At 46.1% G+C, this 22,293-nt stretch overlaps 1 protein-coding gene across 2 annotated transcripts in view; it reads right to left on the bottom strand.

Annotated features, from left to right (window-relative positions):
* LOC124776260 overlaps positions 1 to 22,293 on the bottom strand; it is a 148,782-nt gene that overhangs the window by 50,496 nt on the left and 75,993 nt on the right. For both annotated transcript variants that reach the window (XM_047251153.1, XM_047251152.1), the window contains exons 5-7: positions 13,663 to 14,042; positions 10,526 to 10,781; positions 1,251 to 1,508 (exon numbers count right to left, since the gene is read on the bottom strand). In XM_047251153.1, the coding sequence (XP_047107109.1) occupies positions 1,251 to 1,508; positions 10,526 to 10,781; positions 13,663 to 14,042 (894 nt within the window). The remainder of the gene's footprint in view (positions 1 to 1,250; positions 1,509 to 10,525; positions 10,782 to 13,662; positions 14,043 to 22,293) is intronic.

Here is a 22,293-nt window from a genome sequence, read left to right as displayed (position 1 = left end):
CAAGCGAGGCGTTGTTTGGCATTTACCGGCATGATATGTAGCTTATGAGGAGCCGCTCGACCATGAAATCCAAGTTTTCTCACCTCCTGCCTAGGTGTCATAGTACTTGCAGTGGATCCTGATGCAGTTTGGAATTCCTGTGTGATCGTCTGGATAGATGTCTGCCTATTACACATTACGACCCTCTTCAACTGTCGGCAGTCTATCAGTCAACAGACGAGGTCAGCCTGTACGCTTTTGTGCTGTACGTGTCCCTTTACGTTTCCGCTTCACTATCACATCGGAAACATTGGATCTAGGGATGTTTAGGACTGTGGAAATCTCGCGTACAGACGTATGACACAAGTGACACCCAATCGCCAGACCGCGTTCCAAGTCCTTGAGTTCCGCAGAGCGCCCCATTCTGCTCTATCACAATGTCTAATGACTACTGAGGTCGCTGATGTGGAGTACCTGGCAGTAGGTGGCAGCGCAGTGCACCTAATATGAAAAATGTATGTTTTTGGGGATGTCCGGATACTTTTCAATACCTAGTGTAGCTCGCTTAGTTTCCGCCCCCCCCCCCCCCCCCCTTGTCCTGTGGCAGTACAATGAAGGGTGTGTAGTGCCAACAGTGAACTATGAAGCGGGTGGTATTACGGTATGGGGGTGTTTCTCGTGTTTACAGTGTGTTCCCGTTGTTACTCTTAAAAAAACGCTAAACTAGGAGGGACGTGAACACGTTTTATAGCATTGTGTACTGCGTATAACAGAGAAACAGTTTGGAAACTATCACTGTCCTGATCTGAGTCTAATGGAACACCTTTGGGATGAGGTAGGACGTTGATTTCGCTCCAGACCTCAGCATCCAACTTCACCACCTTGTCTGGTTTCGACACTTGAGGAAGACTGGGCTGCCATTCTTCCACTGACATTCAGGCACGTCATGGAAAGTGTCCCCAGCAGAGTTCCAGCCTTCCCAAAGACAATGGGTGGAGATACTCCATATTAATGTCCAGTAATAGGTGTCCAGACACTTTTAACCAGATAGTGTATGTCACATGGGGTGTGGCACGGGCAGTGTAGGGTTGGGTCCCAGATCCGCGAGATCTTCAAGACGGTCATAGAGAACAACTCGGGTCTGGGCCTCGACAGTGTCTAAGAAAGCAGGGTGAAGATACAACACGTCTTATGCCTTAAGGCGAGTAGACTAGTAAAAGCAGCAGGTAAAAAGATGAAGAAGCAGGCTGGCCTAGAGTAATAAGGTGTACCTGCGGGTGTCCCGGCGCGGCGAAGTCGCAGGCCGGGTTGGTGGGCAGCGGCAGCGCGAGTAGGCCAGGTCGCTGCGCCACGCCGGCCAGGCAGAGCACGCGTGCGGGCAGAGGGCACGGGCACGAGCAGACTGCGTCCTCGCAGCTGGCCGCGTGCAGTGACTGGAAGTAGCAGCGCAGCGACAGCGTGGCGGCCGCCAGCAGCGACGTCGCGTCCGCACCCTGTGGCAGCTGCACGCGCCGAGACCACGCTACCACCTGCCGGCACACCACTCACTCTCACGCCCCTCCTCTGAGGTCGACGCACGCTTAACAGAATAGAACAGGTTGCAAGGGAACGCCAAAACACTGCATAATGTACTCAAAATGGTGGCATTCAAGCAGGCCGGTAGTGGATCAGCATAGGACGGGACGAGAAGCGACAATGTCAAAGATTTTCGCAAAGAAGATTTGGACATTGAAGTTAATGGGGTCACAATAGGGTCGTCTATGTTAGCGCAAAAAAATAGCTTATTCTTGCCGTACTCATACCGGGTGGTTACAATTAAACTGAGAGTGTTCTGAGTGCTGCAGTGAGTTGTACACATCGCGGGATGCTGAAGCACCTCAGGTATGTTCATTAATCGGTGCGCTCGCAGAGTATCCTGAAAATAATAATAGTTCACTTTCTGCCAGCAGGTGAAAATATGGCGCTTTAGGCAGTCTGAATGTGAAATGTTAACTTCTGTGATGTCAGTATGCTGTTTGTCACTTGGTTGATTCAAATGGCTCTGAGCACTATGGGACTTAACTTCTGAGGTCATCAGTCCCCTAGAACTAGAACTGCTTAAACCTAACTAACCTAAGGACATCTGACACATCCATGCCCGATGCAGGATTCGAACCTGCGACCGTAGCGGTCGCGCGGGTCCAGACTGTAGCGCCTAGAGCCTCTCGGCCACTCTGGCCGGCTTGTCACTTGGTGGCACTTGTTGATTTCTTTTCTGAAGAGACGGTGTAAAGGCTTAAGAAGGTTAAAGTATTCCATGCGAAATGCGAGGGTTATTCGGAAGAAAGACTTTGTACAGATGGTAAAGTTGTTTTATTACAACAGCAGCAATAGCAGCGCTGCATTGCAAGGATATCACCAATAGAAACAGCTGTGAAGAAGCCCTGTGTCAATAAATGGGCTAAAAATATGATCAAGGAACTTGAAGAAACGGGTGAATTACGTAGCTGGTGCAGCAGGGAGATGGAGGCAGCCCGTTCCCACGGCAGTTGTTGAGATTGTTCTACCTATAACCGACTGTGTAGCACATGCCTCAAGTTCTGCAGGCAGTGCTCAAGCTGTGTCACAGGAATTGTCTCTGCCCTGGTCAACAGTTCAAAAGATTTCGCGGCGTATTTTACACTGGTGTTCCTACGAGACAGAGAACGTGCACCAGATGAAGTCCCAAGATAGGCTACAACGCCGAGACTTTTCCCTTCGCTTTTTGGCATGCCTAGAAGTGGATGGCATGTAGCCCAGTAATGTCATTCCGAAGGACGAGGCATATTTTACTCTGTATATGTGCAGTGAATGCACAGCACTGTCCCAAACGGGATTGTATTCCGCCACATGCTGTGCAGGAACATCCACGGCGCTCAGCTTATGTGCGACTATGTGGGGCAATTTTTATTCGAGGAGATGACAACTCGTGGGCCTGTTGGATGTACAGTGACTTCTGCACGTTACAAGGACCTTCTTGTGCAACCCGTCATTCCGGCTTTACAAGAACGTAACTCTGTCCACACCACTATTTTCATGCAAGATTCAGAGATACCACACGTCGCTTCCCAGGTGAACGATTTCCTTCGGTAAAAACCTTCGGTAAAAACTGCATCATCTCTAGATTTCAAATTGATTCCGTATTTATGGATTTCCGGAAGGCTTTTCACACTGTACGTCACAAGCTGCTTGTAGTGAAATTGCGTTCTTATGGAATATCATCTCAGTTATATGACTGGATTCGTAATTTCCTGTCAGAGAGGTCACAGTGCGTAGTAATTCACAGAAAGACATCGAGTAAAACAGAAGTCATTTCTGGCGTTCCCCAAGGTAGTGTTATAGGCCCTTTGCCGTCCCTTATCTATGTAAACGATATGAGAGACCATCTGAGCAGCCGCCTTAGGTTCTTTGCACATGACGTTGTCGTTTATCGACTACTTAAGTCATCAGAAGATCAAAACAAATTGCAAAACGATTTAGAAAAAAAAACATCTGTGTGGTGCGAAAAATGGCAATTGTCTCTAAATAACTAAAAGTGTGAGCTCATCAACATGAGTACTAAAAGGAACCTTTTAAACTTCGGTTACACGATAAAGCAGTCAAATCTAAAGGCCGTAAATTCAATGAAATACTTAGAATTACAATTACGAACAAGTTAAAGTGGAAGAAACACATAGAAAATGTTGTGGGCAAGGCAAACCAAAGACTGCGTTTTATTGGTAGGACACTTAGATAGTGTAACAGATCTACTCTTGCTCGTCCTCTTTTAGAATACTGCTGCGCGGTGTGGGATCCCTGATGGCTCTAAGCAATATGGGACTTAACATCTGAGGTCATCAGTCCCCTAGACTTAGAACTACTTAAACCTAACTAACCTAAGGACATCACACACATCCATGCCCGAGGTAGGATTCGAACCTGCGACCGTAGCAGCAGAGCGGTTCCAGACTGTAGCGCCTAGAACCGCTCGGCCACAGCGGCCAGCGTGGGATCCTTACCAGAGACGATTATCGGAGTACGTCGAAAAAGTTCAAAGAAGGGAGCACGTTTTGCATTATCGCGAAATAGCGCAGAGAGCGTCACTGAAATGATACAGGATTTGCGATGGGCATCATTAAAACGAAGGAGTTTTTCGTTGCGGAGCAATCTTCTCACGAAGTTCCTATCACCAACTTTCTCCTCCGAATGCGAAAGTATTTTGTTGACGACGACGTACATAGGAGGAACGATGACCAGGATAAAATAAGGGAAATCAGATCTCGTAAGGAAAGATATAGGTATTCGGTCTTTCTGCGCGCTGTACGACATTGGAATAATAGAGGATCGCGAAGGTGGTTGGATGAACCCTATGCAAAGCACTTAAGTGTGCTTTCAAGAGTATCCATGTAGATGTAGAAGTAGAAGTAGACAATTTCAAAATGTTTAGCCTTCCAGATCCCCCGACCTAAATACATTTGACTTCTGGTCGTGGGGACATATGAAAGATAGTGTCTGTCAACGGTGTGTCCGGACTCTTCTTGACGTGAATGGTAGCACAGGACGACATATTGCTCTGATTACACCACACACAATTTGAGCAACTGTCGATCATGTCACGTTACGTATGTTGTTGAGTCTGGAGACTATACTGAACACATGTTGTAACTTGTGACTATAGATTTCAACGTGCTGGAACCATCGTTATCATGTGTTCGATCGTTCCTCCCCTCTTCCTGCACCCACGCCAAATTCTGCCAGCTTACAGCTCCATGTTTTCAGAAGTGGAACTATAATCTTTCATCAGCAAACTCCGCGAGTGCGCCGATTAATGAAAATACTTAAATGTTTCCGTGTTCTGCAATGTATACAGCCCGCACTGCAGCACTTGGAACACCGTCATTTTAATCAAATCACCCGGTATTATAGGAGGAGACTTTGTGCTTTCGTGCCTTCTTAGTTTTTATTTTATTACTTGCTCGATTTTCGTTAAATATCTCTAATGTTCCATTGTGACTTTGATTTCTTTCCCATGGGTGTTATTCACGAAATAGGGCGGCTATATGAAAGCGAAGAATGATTCAGCTTATATAATACTTGGACGAGAAAAGCCTACACTGTACAATAATTATGATCGTACATTGATGAGACAAGAAATCAGCTCTGCTGAAGGAGAAAAATACAGTTGTTTTCGCTATATTTGCTACTTAGAAATAAAATAAAATCACAGAGAAAATGGTAATAATAATAATTTCGTGTGGCTCAATGGTCGAATGCGAATGTTTCGACTCGATACCACTTTGGTGACTTCTTTGTCCCTAAGCTACCTCCGTTATCCAACCACGGAAAGGGGACCTACAATTTAACAAGGCATACGAATCCTGTGACGACTCCTCACATCAGTGAAAGGTGAAGGTTAGATTAAAGGCAGACTGAAAATTTCCGTAAGGGGGTTCAATCCCGCAGTCTCCGTTTTCAGACACATGCGCTACCCAGTAGAGCACGAAGCCCGACTAATGCAAAAGATAAAAACACCCTATGTGTTGCCTTTTAAATATTGTTTGAATGTATATATTTTCCTAGGAAATAAATTTCAATGATTTGAAACTATTGGTCGACATTAAATGTCCTCTTGTTCCACTTCTCAGCAGCATGCCATAAAAATTATCACGAACGTCCGTTATAAATCTTGATTTAGCCGTTCGTAAACTTATATAATTCTGGTACAATATTTCGACAGTACCACATAACCTCACTTCAACCATTCAGTGCTGGGTTAAGCGAAGTTCGTTGAGTTGATGTTCCATCTATTGCGAACATTGTTTGATGGTGACGTAGCCTTCCTTTCTGTTGTCCTCCAGAGCCTGTTGACTTTTATTCCTTTCTTCTTTATGTGATTTTACATCTACTTCTATGGTACATCTATACTCCGAAAGCCAGTGATACGCAAGTGATAAGGATCTCAGCACAACGATACAAAGTATTTTAGTTCGGAGTAAGAACATCTATATCCCGTATCTAAGGAAATCTCATGAACAATTATTCAAAATGACAATCACAAACGCATTATTTATTTTGCCGCCAACCGGTTTCAACCCGCGATGGGGTCATCTTCAGGGCAATTTACACTGTAAAGTTATGATATTAGTAAGTAGTCATGTATGTAATTACAAGCAATTAGTCAAAGTTACATAAATAAACAGATTATTATATCCATTTGGTCGCTCGCTGGAGTCGTCACCCTGCCTGTGCACGGTTGGTAACTATGCATGGTTGGTTCTCTGGATGAGAATAATGGCCAACAACACGTGGGCAGACGGTAACGCCCTCCACGGTGACCAACAGTAGTTACATGCTTAAGCAAGAAATCGTAAATTTTAAAGTTTGTTCCAATTGTAATATAAAACATAAAAATAATAAATAATAATTATAACTAATTAAATCTCGAGAAATTTACAATTATTTAAAATTCAGGTAACTGTTGTCCCATTCATTTTTCACATCATTTGTGGATAGAGCAGAGCCCTATATCTCTTGTGGTAGGGACGCCGTTGCCATGGGCGATAGTATATATCAAGCGCCCCCTAGCCTTTGTGGTTGGGACGCTGTCGCCGTGGTAGCCGCTTCGTGGAAGTCGTCTGCTGTAATATCATCTTTACGCGGCGTTCGTTGTTTTGGTAACGGCGTACCATAACGATTCTTCAGCCATGTTGTTGTCAGTCCATATGGTCTTCTGCTGCGGCGTTATCTTTGCATAGCATGCGTTGTCGTGGTGTGTTCTGGCTGCTATCCATAAAAATTAGTAAAAACTTTAAATACAGTTTATTCTGCAGCGAGCGACCAAATGGGTATAAAAATCTGTTTATTTATGTAACTTTGACTAATTGTTTGTAGATTACGTACATGATCACTTACTAATATACTAACTTTACAGTGTAAATTGCGCCGAAGATGACCCCCATCGCGGGTTGAAACCGGTTGGCGGCAAAATAAATAATGCGATGTTGACTGTCATTTTGAGTAATTGATTATAAGTAAATTAATCGCTGTTATCTCCATACAACCATGTTGTCTAAAAAAATCTCATGAAGCTGGCTTCTCACTCAGAAATCGCATTTGAAAGTTGATTATTTGTGGGAAGATGGTGCTGTGCCTCACGTACCAGCACATGTGGAAATAGACTTCACCAGGATCGTGATCCATCAAGACTATGGTTTATCGTCCCAACGTTTATTTTCTGATTTTTCACCGGAACAATGGCTGGCACTGACGAAGACCAACCCTATACTGCTAGTGGCGAACTGGAGTCGAGCCCACGGTCAGATGTTATACAGTGTCGTCAAGAACAGTAAGAAGTGCTTGTGAAAGTGTTGCAGGGTAGGTTGTCCTCAGAAATAATTCTCAAGAAGAAAATCGATATGTTGCGCCGCTTCCTAGTTACTTAGCATTGAAGTTAGCGAATGAGGTCTTCGCGCGCGCTAATTTAGGCAGCCTGGCAGAGGCGCTGTCGCAAAACTTGTTCTTTTGGTTTCCTCAAATCAAAAAGACGCAAGTATTCCTCACCTAGCTTAAATTTATCACTTCCGAAGAAAGGAACATTTTAAATGGTAATGAGCATTTCAACATGTGGTAAGCCACAGACCCACAGATGTCTGTGCGTTACCGCATTTTAGCCCGTGCAAGTGCTTGGATTTGCGCGAACAGCGACCTGATTCGCTAACTTCAACGCTAAATAACTCGGGAACGGCGGAACGTACCAAATTTTTTTCTTCGCAATTATTTCTCAGCACAACCTCCTCTGCAATACCCTTACAGGCTTTGCACGCTGTTTCTGACCATCCTGTACAGCTAGTTTTAAAAATAAGCAGAATTTTGCACTCGACAAAATTCTGTAACTCAAGAATTAATAATACCTATCAAATACCCATAATACATTCTAGAGCACTTAGAGGTGTAGAAAGCAAAAAATTACAAATGCTGGTCAAAACGCAACCACGTGTCTCATAAAAACAAAAACAATAGAAAATACCTGAAACTGCTTATGGAAGTGGCTACAGCGCATTCCTTCGTGTAATTCTAAAACCGGTCACTAGATAGCAACACCGACGAAAAGCATTTTGTGTGGACACTACTATGAAGCTTTAACACTTTACCGTACTAGAAAATGTCAGTAAATGTTTGCCCTTTTCAGCCCTATAGTCTATGGTGTACACCAAATTTTCATTAACATTACGATGAGTGTATCACTTGCATTGTTCAGTAAGTATATGGAGGCTGGTCTCTGTTGAAATTGTTGTTGTTTATGCGAATCTCGGCCGCTTCCTTTATAACGGAGTCCCAATATGTAGACACATGAGCCAACACTTTTGTATTTTCGAACTGTAGTTTATGTCCGTTTTCTAGGCAATGCTCCGCTATGGCCGACTTGTCAAGCTCCCTTTGTTGTATATGGCGCTTGTGCTCAGTACAACGCTCCGCAACCGTGCGAATTGTCTGTCCAATGTACATGCTGCCACTTTCACAGGGTACACCATACACACCGGACACTCGAAGAGAAATATCGTCTTTAACAGGGCGCAACATATCTCGTATCTTGAGGGCGGGACGGAACACTGGTCTTAGCCCATGTTTCTGCAGCAGACGTCCCAACTTACTGGTAGTTGCTCCACAGTATGGCAGGAATACAGTCCGTTTGGCCTCTTCTATTGATTCCCCAGGTGTCTTTTGTCGGCGGCCCTTGAAAGCGTTTGCGATGTCTCTTCTGCTGTATCCATTTTCCCCGAAAACACGTTTTAGGTTCTGCAATTCAGACTGTAGATGGTCTTCGTCAGAAATAATCTTGGCTCTATGAACCAACGTGTTCAGGACAGCTTTCTTGTGTACAGGGTGGTGGAAACTATTGGCGTTCAAGTAGCGATCAGTGTGTGTTGGTTTCCGGTACACTGAATGACTAGGTTGGCCTCCTGCCTTCCGCTCAACCAAAACATCCCAGAATGGTAGCTTTCCGTGCTTCTCCACCTGGACAGTAAATTTAATGTTGGGGTGGACACCATTCATATGATCGACGAACTGCTCTAGTGTATCTTCACCATGAGGCCATATCAGGAAGGTGTCATCAACGTATCGTAGAAAGCAAGATGGTCGTAATGTCGCAGTTTGCAGAACCTGCTCCTCAAAGTGCTCCATGAAGAAATTTGCGACTGCTGGAGACATTGGTGATCCCATGGCTGTGTCGTCAGTCATCTCATAATATTCATCACAGTACAAAAAGTCCGTTGTCGTTAGGACGTGACGGAACAACTTAATGATTCCAGATGGAAATTGTTGGGCCAAAAGATCCAGCGTATCTTGTATTGGAACCCTAGTAAAAAGTGACGCAACATCCAGGCTAACCATTAGGTCGTTTGGGCCTATCTTCAGTCTCTTGAGTGTCTCAATAAATTTCTGCGGCTTGACGACGTGGTGTTCGCAATGTCCCAATTTTGGTGCTAGTAATCCTGCCAGATGTTTTGCAAGTCTGTAGGTGGGCGAACTGATTGCACTAATAATGGGCCTCAGGGGAACACTTTCCTTGTGTATCTTTGGTAATCCGTAAAGCCTAGGAGGTCTGGTGGCACGAGGCTTTAATTTCTTCACCATTTCATCTGGTAAGCCTGAATCCTTCAATAACTTCCTTGTCTTACCGGCAATGGCCTGTGTGGGATCACGACTAAGCTTGCGGTACGTGGGGTCTTCTAATAAATGTAGCATCTTCAGGTGGTAGTCTGCAGAGTTCAGAACCACGGTGGCATTCCCTTTGTCGGCTGGCAAGACAACCAAGTCTTCATTCTCACGTAATAACCGTAAGCAACGTCGTTCCTCCTGGCTAATATTAGATTTTGGTGGTTTAGCTTTCGCCAGGATATGGCTGGTTGGTAGTCTGACGTCCTCAGCTGCATCGTACGGAAGATTCCTTATGCACTGCTCTATTCCACTAATTATATGCAGTATTGTCAGATGTCAGCTCTGTTAACGTGAAAAATCAAAAGACTGTATGATATACTAAAATGTGACAGAATATATTGACGTACCAACAAAAATTCTGCAACAACAATCTTCAAATTTAATTAGATCAATTCAACTATGAGGACCTAAAATGTGAGAATTTCAGCTTCAAGAATCAGACCCCTAGACGAGAAGAACTGGAGCCAACTCTACGAGGAAAGATAAGTAAGATTGTAACCTTCGCTCATCTCCAATTTTCATAAAAGAGTAATGTGGACCACAGCTGCAACTAGGAAGGACGGGGGTAGATTACAACCCTATACTGTCATATTAGCAATAAATATACGGAGGCAGTCTACATCTCCAGCTTAGTTAAGAAGTTGATACCCTATACTGTCATGTTAGCAATCTCCAACAACTTGAAAATCATTGCAGTCACAAAAGAGTCATAAAACTTTTTGCACAATAGTACACTGGTTTGCTGCATAGTTAGTTACGAGAAGAGCGAATGACATCTCCAGTAGACAGTGGTACAGTACGACAGCAGAGCGTCTGTGCAGAGACAGACCTTGCGGCCGGTGAAGGAGCCGGCGCGCATGGACCTGGCGCTGGCGTTCCCCGGGTGCAGCGCCTGCCGCAGCATCGCCAGCGGGCCGTCCAGCAGCTGCAGGCACAGCCAGCGCAGCTCCGCCCCCGCGGCCGCCGCCAGCCGCCACTGCGCCGCCAACGCCGACCGCCGCCCCCGCACCACCAGCTGCGCCACCTGCACCGCCCACCACAGCGGCAGCCGCACCGCCGCCACCACCGCCACCCACCACCACACCCTGCACACGCAACAGCAACGCCCCCGTTCACGCCACTTACGTCCCTCCTCGATTACACACAGGTGCACTGATACTGGAATACACACTCTTTACTAGCGTTTAATTCGCTACACGGGGTCCACTATTGTTCACGATTTGGATTTTTTTTTTTTAACTTTGACAGCATTCCCTGCCTGCCACAGTCGATAGTTACCATTAAGGAGCGAAATCATACGCATCATGAGTCTGTGAATTTCGAGGCCCGTGAGAAAGGTAGATCGCGGCGCATATGTCACAGCATGTGACGCTGCATGTCTTCCGGCGGGGACCGAGTAACTACCCGGTGATTATAGTTAAACTTTCCCTATTTAACACGTTATAACATGGAAACTAATTACCGTACTACTACCAAAGTTGGTAGCATTAATTTCCAGAGTATGACTTGCATGATTTCCATGCATCCGTCCAGGTCCAACTATAGTCGCCAGGTGCCGTGTTCAGTCATGGTGGTTCGCAGTCTCACACACCCGACCAGTCGCAAGGCACTTGTTGACGTGTCAACGTGAGCTTGGACAAAAGGAGCAGGGCATTATTGGTGAAGCTCTAAGAGGGGCGTATGAAACGTCCGTGCAAAGTCCGAGAGATGGCACCACCGGCGCGTATCGAGGTCATGTTTAGTTAGTAGCATCTTTGAAAAGAACATACACAAAGTTTCAGCCATATTGGTCTATTTATTTATGTTTGGCATTCGTGTGAATCAAGGAAACGAGTGATTGACAAAAAATGGACGAAAAAGAATTTCGTGTGTTGATTAAACATTACTTTATGAAAGACAAAATGCCTCAGGAGACTAAAGAGAAACTTGATAAACATTATGGTGACTCTGCACCTTCGATTAGATCAGTTTATAAATGGTTTCAACATTTTCCCAGTGGCCATATGCGCACAAGTGATGCTGAACGTTCTGGACGCCCTGTGGAGTTTACAACTCCAGAAGTCACCGATAAAATCCATGATATGGTGATGGATGAGAGAAGAGTTAAGGTGCGTGAGATAGCTAGTACTGTGGGCAGTTCGAATGAACGGGTACATAATATTTTGCATAAGCATTTGGACACGAGGAAAACTATTCGCAAGATGAGTTTCGCGACTGCTCACGCTTGACCAAAAACGGAATCGTATGAAATGTTGCAAGATGGGTTTGCAGCTGCTCAGGAGACGTCGTTTCGTCACTGTGGATGAAACATGGATACATTACTATACTCCTGAGACCAAACAACAATCTAAACAATGGGTTATCAAGGGAGAAACTGCACCAAAAAAAGCGAAGACCGTTCCTTCGGTCGGAAAGGTTATGGCGACTGTCTTTGGGTTCGAATGGTTCAAATGGATCTGAGCACTGTGGGACTTAACTTCTGAGGTTATCAGTCCCCTAGAACTCAGAACTACTTAAACCTAACTAACCTAAGGACATTACATACGTCCATGCCCGAGGCAGGATTCGAACCTGCGACTGTAGTGGTCGTGCATTTCCAGACTGTAGCAAAAGAACTGCTCAGCCACTTCGGCCAGCTGTCTTTTGGGATTCACAAGGGATAATCCTCATCGACTATCTGAGAAAGGGTAAAAATATTACAGGTGAATATTATTCATCGTAATTGGACCGTTTGAAAACCGAGCTGCAAGAAAAAAGCCGGCGATTGGACCGCAAAAAGTCCTTTTCCATCACGACAATGCATCAGCACACACCTCAGCAGTTATGGTCTCAAAATTAATGGGAATAGGATTCCAACTCGTTTCACATCCTCCCTATTCTCCAGACTTGGCTCCCTCAGACTACTATTTGTTCCCCAATGTGAAGAAATGGCTGGTGTGACAAAGATTTTATTCAAACGAGGAGGTGATTGCAACAACTAATATCTATTTTGCAGACCTGGATAATTCTTATTATTCGGAAAGGAACAACAAATTAGAACAGCGTTGGACGAAGTGCGTAAGTCTAAAAGGAGACTATGTCGAAAAAAAAAAAGTTTACCCCAAACATGTAAGTAGTTTTTATTTTTGCATGGACTTTTCAAACGCCCCTCGTATTATCAAAACAACGGTAATGCTGAGCAGCTGCACTTCGAGAACATCGCCGGCTGAAAGGATAATGGAAGGGTCCTCTTTCTCCATCCGCTGTGCAGAGCATGAAGAAGTTCGAGTCATCTGGAGAATTGGGTGTCACTCCGGGAACAGGCCGACGACAGGTTGCGCCACAGGTGGCTGATGAAATCGCTGTTGCTATGACGGACAACGCTGCACGCAATTCCCGATCGTCAGGCAGTGCGCGTGCTGTTTCACGACAGTTGAACATTCCGTGGTCCACTGTGCAGAAGATGCTTCGAACCATTCTCAAACGGTATCCGTACAAGATCCATATCCTACAGCAGCTTGCATCACAGGATGCACAACGACAGGATTGAAGTTGACGACGGCTGGCCCTGGACCATCCTATGGACAGACGAAGCTAATTTTTCTCTGACGTCAGGTGAACACACGGAACAGTTTGGGCATCTTCATCTCCAGTCACTGTGCATGAAGTTCCTCTGTATGGTGAACGTGCTACCATATGGTGTGGCTTCACGGCTACGCTCATCATTGCCCCAGTCTCTTTTGAACAGGTTGGCGCTCAAGAAGCAAAGACGTGCTGTGTGACTGGACACCGTTAGGTAGTTTTACCGGTAAGGGGAGGCGGGACAGAAGCAGATCTGGCAGTTCTAGCAGGGGCGCAGAATCACCTCGGTGCGGCTCTGCGGTTGACGTTCGTACAGCGGACGTGACGAACAAACACAATTTGAAAAGGTGATACGATAGGCTGATAGAGTAAGGGTAGTGAAGTGAAGCGGAATATGCGACCGACCTGAGAGACGCCCAGAAGACGGCGGGCGGCGAGATGGCGCGCAGGGCGTCCGCCGTGGTGATGTGGTGGCGGCGCGTCTTGTTGGTCAGCTCCTCGCACCCGGCTGCCGCCCACGCGCCCGCCACTACGGCCAGCAACGCCGGCAGGTCCCTGGGGGCGGCGCCGCCCTTTGGCTCCCAGCGGGCCACCGCCGCTCGCAGAGCGTCCTTACTCGTTTCCTGCAGCGCCGCCCACAGCGCAGGCAGTGCGCGCAGCACCGGCGTAGGCGGCGCGGGTGGCGGCGAGGGGGTGGGCATCGGCGGTGGTATCTCGTCGTCCTCCTGCAGCAGCGCCGCCGCGCACACGGCCGACACCATGTCCAGCAGCCGCGGGCCCTCTGCCTGCACAGGTAGGTGTTCTCTGCACTCTGTCCCTCTGTGGGTAATCTCAATGTGTGTAAATGATTGTGTGTATGTTCCCCATCTCCTTCTATACCACAGGATCGATTTCAGCCAAATTTGGTACACATGCTACTTATTGTCTAGGAAGAAATACTGTTGGTGTAAGTACCACCCAGCTCCCGTAGTGTGGGGTTGAAAAATATTAGTAATGCCTGGCATCTAGGCTCCTGCACGATTGGCGTGTTGGTCAGAATGAGCACACTGAGCAGAGAGTAATGAGAAGCGCAGGTGGATAGTCAGAGGGGGATGATGAGATGATGGAGAAAAGGGGGAGTAGGAGGTGGACAGAGAGAGAGGAGGGGGGGAGGAGATGGACAGAGAGAGGGAAGAGGAGACAGTGATGGGGGAGAGTAGGAGATGGATACAGAGATGTGCTGGAGGGGTCTGATGTGGTAGAGGAGATGGACATAGAGAGGGGGGAAAAGGAGATGGACAGAGAGACTGGGAAGGAGGAGACTGATAACCAGCCGCATTGGTTGTATATCACAAAACATAGTGACGTTACATGTACAGTATTACTATCTTTTGTAATACACAAAATTCGCCAATGTGGCTTTATCTGGTGTCATAAAACGGCTTTTTATGAATTTCAGACGCTCTCTTTTCGGCAGTTATGAGGTATTTCAGGTTATACAAGTCGTCTGTACGGCATTTCTGGATGTACAGTATAATGTGTGCACATTTGTAGTTTCACATTCTATCTCATAAATCTATAAAGTTTACATGCAACCAAAGACTATAATGTACCTCCTTTTCAGCTGATACTGCTATTGCTACCATGTTCTGTAGTTCTCATCTTTGACAAGGTTTTGTATTTGACTGAATCCTTCAGTGTATTTCCTGATTACATCCGTTAGTGTATGAGTAGCTATCGTTGTGAATTTTGCTTCTTTATGAAAACTATTGTATACAGCTATTATTTTATAACGTTTTGTACTACTATGGTGGGCTCAAAAGTGCAAATTACTCATATTATGGTATAACTTTCCAGCCGATCGTGCCTATAAGTAATACGTTGTTTAGAGTTCTATTTATCTGTAAACAGTGTACTCTCCATTGATTTGATCTGTTCGTTTTAGGCTTGATAATGGTCATTTGACCGACACTAGTAGCGAAGAGCATTGTGCAAAACAAAAGACAGCTAAAGTTTCACCAGGAATTTGAACAATTATTTGGCGGCTTAATATCCCCACCTACAAACATACATATATCATTAGCGAAAGTCTCTCTCGCTCTCTCCCTCTCCCTCTCTCTGCCTACCAAGTCTTAATTCGATAAGTCCTTCATCATGCCAATACCGCTTGAATTTCCATTTCACTAAAACTTCACCGCCCTTCCAAATCCTCGAAAGCTATGGACTCAGCCTTTCCTTCCGTATCCATCTATTATACCCCACTGGGATCCTGTAGGATTAACGTTCTGTCTCTCCTCTCCCACAAAGAACACCTTTCCGTTTATTACACTTCCCACAAACTTGCCACCAAACGCCATATCGTATCATTCCTGATTATTAACCGCCACACTTGTAAGCCACCACTGCAGTCTCTCACATTACACCACCTTCCCTTACAGGATCTCGAAATCGCACCAGAGGTCTACCGATCCCTGCAGCTTTAACAGAATACTCTGCTTCCTCTCCTCTCACCCCACCACCTTCAAGCTCTTCTCCATCCCCTTTCAATCATCTTGGTCGGAGTCCTGTTCCTCAGCTCTTCCATACACGTGCCTTCCAAACCATTCTCCCTTCGATAACTCTATTGACCTATTACTCATGTCCTGTGAAGTATCCCACTTTTGTAAAGACTACACTGTTTTACGTCAAAATCTTTGTATTATAATTGTCCTTAATACATTTAAAAAATATATACATATTAGGTATTTTTACGGTTTAGAAGCTAAGCTTGTACATTTGAACTGAATTCTCCGTCGGTTCTGGGCAGATTATGACAGTAGTATTAAAACAGAGAAGCTTTTCTGGTGCTCTGCAGTTTGATCATGAACTGGCTGTCGGCTACTTATACTAACGTCAGGTGATAACTGAACGTCGCAACCACAGATAAAATAACGCGCGACTTACATAGAACTTACTGATAAGGACAAATAAAATACAAATAATTACGAGATACAGTTAACGAAGGACAGTATTGAATTTTTTATGTAGATAAAGTAACATTTAACAAAACAACAGGAAGTTGATTTTAGTTACAGGATGTATATTCAGCCACATCCGTTGCACGCAAGTTTTGTCAGTTGACCATGGTTTCGATTACACTAGGGCAATCTTCATCAGCATACGAAATTACATTTATTCCACGTAATTTTTTATTCTGATGAAGATTGTTCTACTGCAATCGAAAGCATGGTCAATTGTCAAAAATTGTGTGCAACCGATGTTGTTGTATATAAATCCTGTAGTTAAATAGCGTACGGTTGCTGGTTCACAGCCAGTCAAAATGTTTAAAATTTGAAGTTGATTTTAGTGTTGTAAAATTGGCATAATTGACAATTTAACAACGAGGAACCAGAAAATCGTAATTGCCCATTTCAGAAAAAATGGTGGAATTCTTCAAATGTTCTACAAGGACAGCGTTCATAAGTTTTAAAAGATCAAATAAAACTTCCTTTTCCTCTCTGTCAAACCTAGTCTCAGTTACGCTAACGCTCTATTGGAATTGTACAAAATGGTTCAAATGGCTCTGAGCACTATGGGACTTAACATCTGAGGTCATCAGTTCCCTAGAACTTAGAACTACTTAAACCTAACTAACCTAAGGACATCACACACATCCATGCCCGAGGCAGGATTCGAACCTGCGACCGTAGCGGTCGCGTGGTTCCAGACTGAAGCGCCTAGAACCGCTCGGCCGCACCGAGAATAGTACACTGGAGAGCGAAAGAAACTGGTACACCTGCCGAATATCGTGTAGGGTCCCCGCGAGCACGCAGAAGTGTCGCGAAAGGACGTGGCATGGGATCGACTAATGTCTGAAGTCGTGCAGGAGGGAATCGACACCACGAATCCCGCAGGACTGTCCATAAATCCAGTAAGAATACGAGAGGGTGGAGATCTCATCTGCACGTTGCAAGGCTTCCCAGGTGTACTCAATAATGTTCGTTCCTGGGGAGTGTGGTGGCCAGCGGAAGTGTTTAAACTCAGAAGAGTGTTCCTGGAGCCACTCTGCAGTAATTTTGGGCGTGTGGAATGTCGCATTGTCCTGATAGAATTGCCCTAGTCCGTCGGAATGCACAATCGACATGAATGGATGCAGGTGATCAGACAGGGTGCTCACGTACGTGTTGACTGTCAGAGTCGTATCTAGACGTATCAGGTGTCCCATATCACTCCAACTGCACACGCTCCACACCATTACAGAACCTCTACCAGCTTGAACAGTCACCTGCTGACATGCAGGGTGCATGGGTTCATTAGGTTGTCTCCATATCCGTACACGTCCATCCGCTCGATACAATTTGAAACGAGACTCGTCCGACCAGGCATCAACAGTCCAATGTCGGTGTTGACAGGCCCAGGCGAGGCGTAAAGCTTTGTGTCGTACAGTCATCAAGGTCGTAGATTGTGTTCCAAAAATGAACAGCATAGAAACAGAAGTGACGATTATTTCTGCAGGACGTGACCATGATTTTGTAGAACAATGCTCAAGCACGTACTGTGCAAGACGTTACTGATTTGTTTGACTGATAAGACTGCTAAGTGGTATACCACCTACTGCACTCTCCTGACTTAAGGCTTCGTGAGTTCAACTCGATTTCTAAACTGAAGGAAACACTTCACGGCATTCGCTTCAGAACTACTACAATTTCGTCGGGTAATAGACCGCACCGCTCGAACTGTCAACACAACTGGCACTACTAAGAGTATGCTACGACTTCCACATCGCTGGCAACGGGTTATACACAATGCTGGAGACTACTTTGAAGGGCAGTAAAACTTTGAAACACGTATCTATTTTGTACTAGCTGTAAGTAAATACACTACTGGCCATTAAAATTGCTACACCACGAAGATGACGTGCTACAGACGCGAAATTTAACCGACAGGAAGAAGACGCTGTGATATGCAAATGATTAGCTTTTCAGAGCATTCACACAAGGCTGGCGCCGGTGGCGACACCTACAACGTACTGACACGAGGAAAGTTTCCAACCGATTTCTCATACACAAACAGCAGTTGACCGGCGTTGCCTGGTGAAACGTTGTTGTGATGCCTCGTGTAAGGAGGAGAAATGCGTACCATCACGTTTCCGACTTTGATAAAGGTCGGATGTAGCCTATCGCGATTGCGGTTTATCGTATCGCGACATTGTTGCTCGCGTTGTTCGATATCCAATGACTGTTCGCAGAATGTGGAATCGGTGGGTTCAGGACGGTAATACGGAACGCCGTGCTCGATCGCAACGGCCTCGTATCACTAGCAGTCGAGATGACAGGCATTTTATCTGCATGGCTGTAACGGATCGTGCAGCCACGTCTCGATCCCTGAGTCAACAGATGGGGGACGTTTGCAAGACAACAACCATCTGTAGAAACAGTTCGACGACGTTTGCAGCAGCATGGACTATCAGCTCGGAGACCACGGCTGCGGTTACTCTTGATGCTGCATCACAGACAGGAGAGCCTGCGATGGTGTACTCAACAACGAACCTGAATGCACGAATGGCAAAACGTCATTTTTCGGATGATTCCAGGTTCTGCTTACAGCATCATGATGGTCGCATCCGTGTTTGGCGACATCGCGGTGAACGCACATTGGAAGCGTGTATTCGTCATCGCCATACTGGCGCATCATCCGGCGTGATGGTATGGGGTGCCATTGATTACACGTCTCGGTCACCTCTTGTTCGCACTGACGGCACTTTGAACAGTGAACGTTACATATCATATGTGTTACGGCCCGTGGCTGTACCCTTCATTCGATCCCTGCGAAACCCTACATTTCAGCAGGATAATGCACGACCGCATTGCAGGTCCTGTACGGATCTTTCTGGATACAGAAAACGTTCGACTGCTGCCCTGACCAGCACATGCTCCAGATCTCCCAGCAATTGAAAACGTCTGGTCAATGGTGGCCGAGCAACTGGCTAGTCACAATACGCCAGTCACTACTCTCGATGAACTGTGGTATCGTGTTGAAGCTGCATGGGCATCTGTACCTGTACACGCCATCCAAGCTCTGTTTGACTCAATGCCCAGGCGTATCAAGGCCTTTATTACGGCCAGATGTGGTTGTTCTGGGTACCGATTGTGGTGTCACCGCCAGACACCACACTTGCTAGGTGGTAGCATAAATCGGCCGCGGTCCATTTAGTACATGTCGGACCCGCGTGTCGCCACTGTGTGATCGCAGACCGAGCGCCACCACAAGGCAGGTCTCGAGATACGGAATAGCACTCGCCCCAGTTGTACGGACGACATTGCTAGCGACAATACGGACGAAGCCTTCCTCTCATTTGCCGAGAGACAGTTAGAATAGCCTTCTGCTAAGTCCATGGCTACGACCTAGCAAGGTGCCATTAGCCTTACCTAGTTTGAGAGTTATCGTATAAATGTCTCAAGAAGAACATTGTAAACCAACAAAGAATAAAGTTAAGTATATTCCAAAGCTACGTATTTTCTTTATAGCAGTCATAACGTATCCTGTTCCAGACTTGACGCCAGTCGGCGTGTGTGTACGCGTGCCTTTCGGCTCCCTTCTCAGTGTGGCGTAGCTAGCTTGTTATGCCACAACAGATTGGCGACGAAGGAAAAGTGTTCTTTCTGATTGCTTACATTTACTTGTGTCATGGCTTCGCCAGATGTACCGTCCGAATTTTATCGCTTGCAGAATCAGCAGACGCAGGCGTTATTGGATGCCCTAGGACAGCTCGTCCAGGGTCAACGTGCACTGCAACACGATGAGGCAGCCGCCGCTTCACCGCTACCGCAGCCACAACATCCAGTTGCTCCGCCGTTTTGCAGTTTTAATGCGGCGCATGAATCGTGGACCGAGTGGCCCCGCCAGTTTGGTTTCCATCTAGCCGCCTACAGAATTCAAGGTAATGAGCGGCAGCCGTTTTTGCTTTCGTGTGTCGGTGTGTCCACCTACCGTGTGATAGTGAAATTGTTTCCCCGACGCGACGTAGCAACTCTGTCCTAAGAAGAAATTTTGTCTGCTTTAGACGCCTATTTCAAGGAAACAGTCAATGTCGTTGCAAAACGGTATACTTTCTTTCGTACAAAACGTACGGCCGGTCAGACTAATAGGGAGTGGGTTGCAACTTTGCAAGGACTTACTAGGGAGTGTTCTTTTGAATGTGACTGTGGCCTTTCTTATTCAGATACAATGGTGCGTGATGCAATAGCACAGAACATTTCTGATGTTCGCATACGGGAGCAAATTTTGAAACTAGTTAATCCCTCCCTTCAACAAGTGATAGACATATTGGATAGACAAGACGCACTTGACTGTGCTCAGGAATCTTTTGAAACTTCGCCAGCCGTGTGTAACATTAACCGGCCCGCTGGACGCACTGCGCGGCCCGGTAACCTGGCCTAGCGCACTTCGACGCAGCTGCCGCCGCGCTCTAAACCAGGTGTGCCGCGCCAGCCCACAAATGCAGTGAAATCATGCCCGCGGTGTGCTACTAGACATTCGCGTGAACATTGCCCGTCACGCCAAGCTATTTGCTTTTTCTGTAATAGGAAAGGACATGTTCAAAGTGTTTGCCAGAAAAAGCTCAGATCAGACAATCACAACCATTCCAGGCCCTTTGCTTCGCGCCGGAATCGAACCAAGGACACTCAGGCTCGTGGACCTTCGCCCATGGACATTCATGTAGTTAATTCCACTTCGTCCAGTGACACTTTCTCTAACAGTGACTGTGTTCGTCCCACAAAAAGTGTGCGTCACCGTCGCCGGAAATCACGTCAATTAGCAAGTGATTCTGTACCAGTGTCTGTTCAAATTGCACAAAACAGTCGCTCTTGTCGTCCGCAGGACAATAAACTTTTTGTGGACTTAGACTTTGAAGGCAAAGTGATACCATTCCAGCTCGATACCGGAGCTGCAGTTTCATTGCTCAATCACGACACGCACAAACAACTGGGCAAACCTCCGTTGCGTACTGCAAATGTTCAGTTACATAGTTATTCAGGACAGAATATACCTGTGTTAGGACAGTGCAGCCTTCTTGCCACATACAAGGGACAAACAAAACTTGTGTCATTTTACGTTCTTCGTTCTTCTTCTGCAGTGAACTTGTTTGGTTTAGATTTATTTCAATTGTTTAACATGTCTATCGTAAATCAGGTCCTATCAGTGAATCAGACTGTGCCTTCAGACAGTGTTTCTCGCTTATGTGAAGAATTTGCAGACATTTTTGCACCGGGCCTGGGTTGCGCTAAAAACTATGAAGCACATTTGGAACTGGAAGTCAACGCGCAACCGCAATTTTTCAGAGCGCGCAATGTTCCTCACGCCTTGCGTGTTGAGGTCGCAAGAACATTGAACGATTTAGCATCACAAGGTGTGAGTGACTGCGCAATGCCTCTTCCCTTTCAGCTCCGCTTCATCGCTTACGCCGTGCAGGTGTTCCATTCGTCTGGACGACGGAATGCGAACGCGCCTTTCGCCAGTTGAAATCGGCGTTGCTTTCTCATACTTGCCTTACGCCTTTCGATCCCCAGAAACCCCTTTTGTTGATGGTAGATGCATCGGATTTCGGGATCGGTGCTGTGCTTGCGCACAAAGTTGGCTCGCATGATCGCCCTATTGCCTTTGCGTCCAAATTGCTCTCGTCTGCACAAAGAAATTACTCACAGATAGAGAAAGAAGCTTTAGCTCTCGTGTTTGGTGTTACTAAGTTCCATGATTTCTTGTATGGTCGTTACTTTACCATCATCACAGACCACAAACCTTTGACATCGCTTTTTCATCCGAACCAGCCTGTACCTCCGCGTACAGCGCAGAAATTCGTTCGCTGGTGTCTATTTTCCTCTCGCAGTACCGCTACGATATCTTGTATCGGTCCACTGCTAAGCACGGAAACGCCGATGCGTTGTCACGTTTGCCTGTTGCTGAGGATAAAGCATTCGATTCTTCCGAACTTGCTTGCATGTTCATTGATTCGGAAACCGATGCAGTGGTCGAATCGTTTCCGATTGATTTTCGTCGTGTAGCTACAGCCACAGCTGC

The sequence above is a fragment of the Schistocerca piceifrons genome, chromosome 2, assembly GCF_021461385.2.
Source record: "Schistocerca piceifrons isolate TAMUIC-IGC-003096 chromosome 2, iqSchPice1.1, whole genome shotgun sequence".
Taxonomy (NCBI): Eukaryota; Metazoa; Arthropoda; class Insecta; order Orthoptera; family Acrididae; genus Schistocerca; species Schistocerca piceifrons.
Note: the sequence above shows the minus strand (reverse complement) of the source record. Positions and strands in the feature narration are given on the sequence as shown.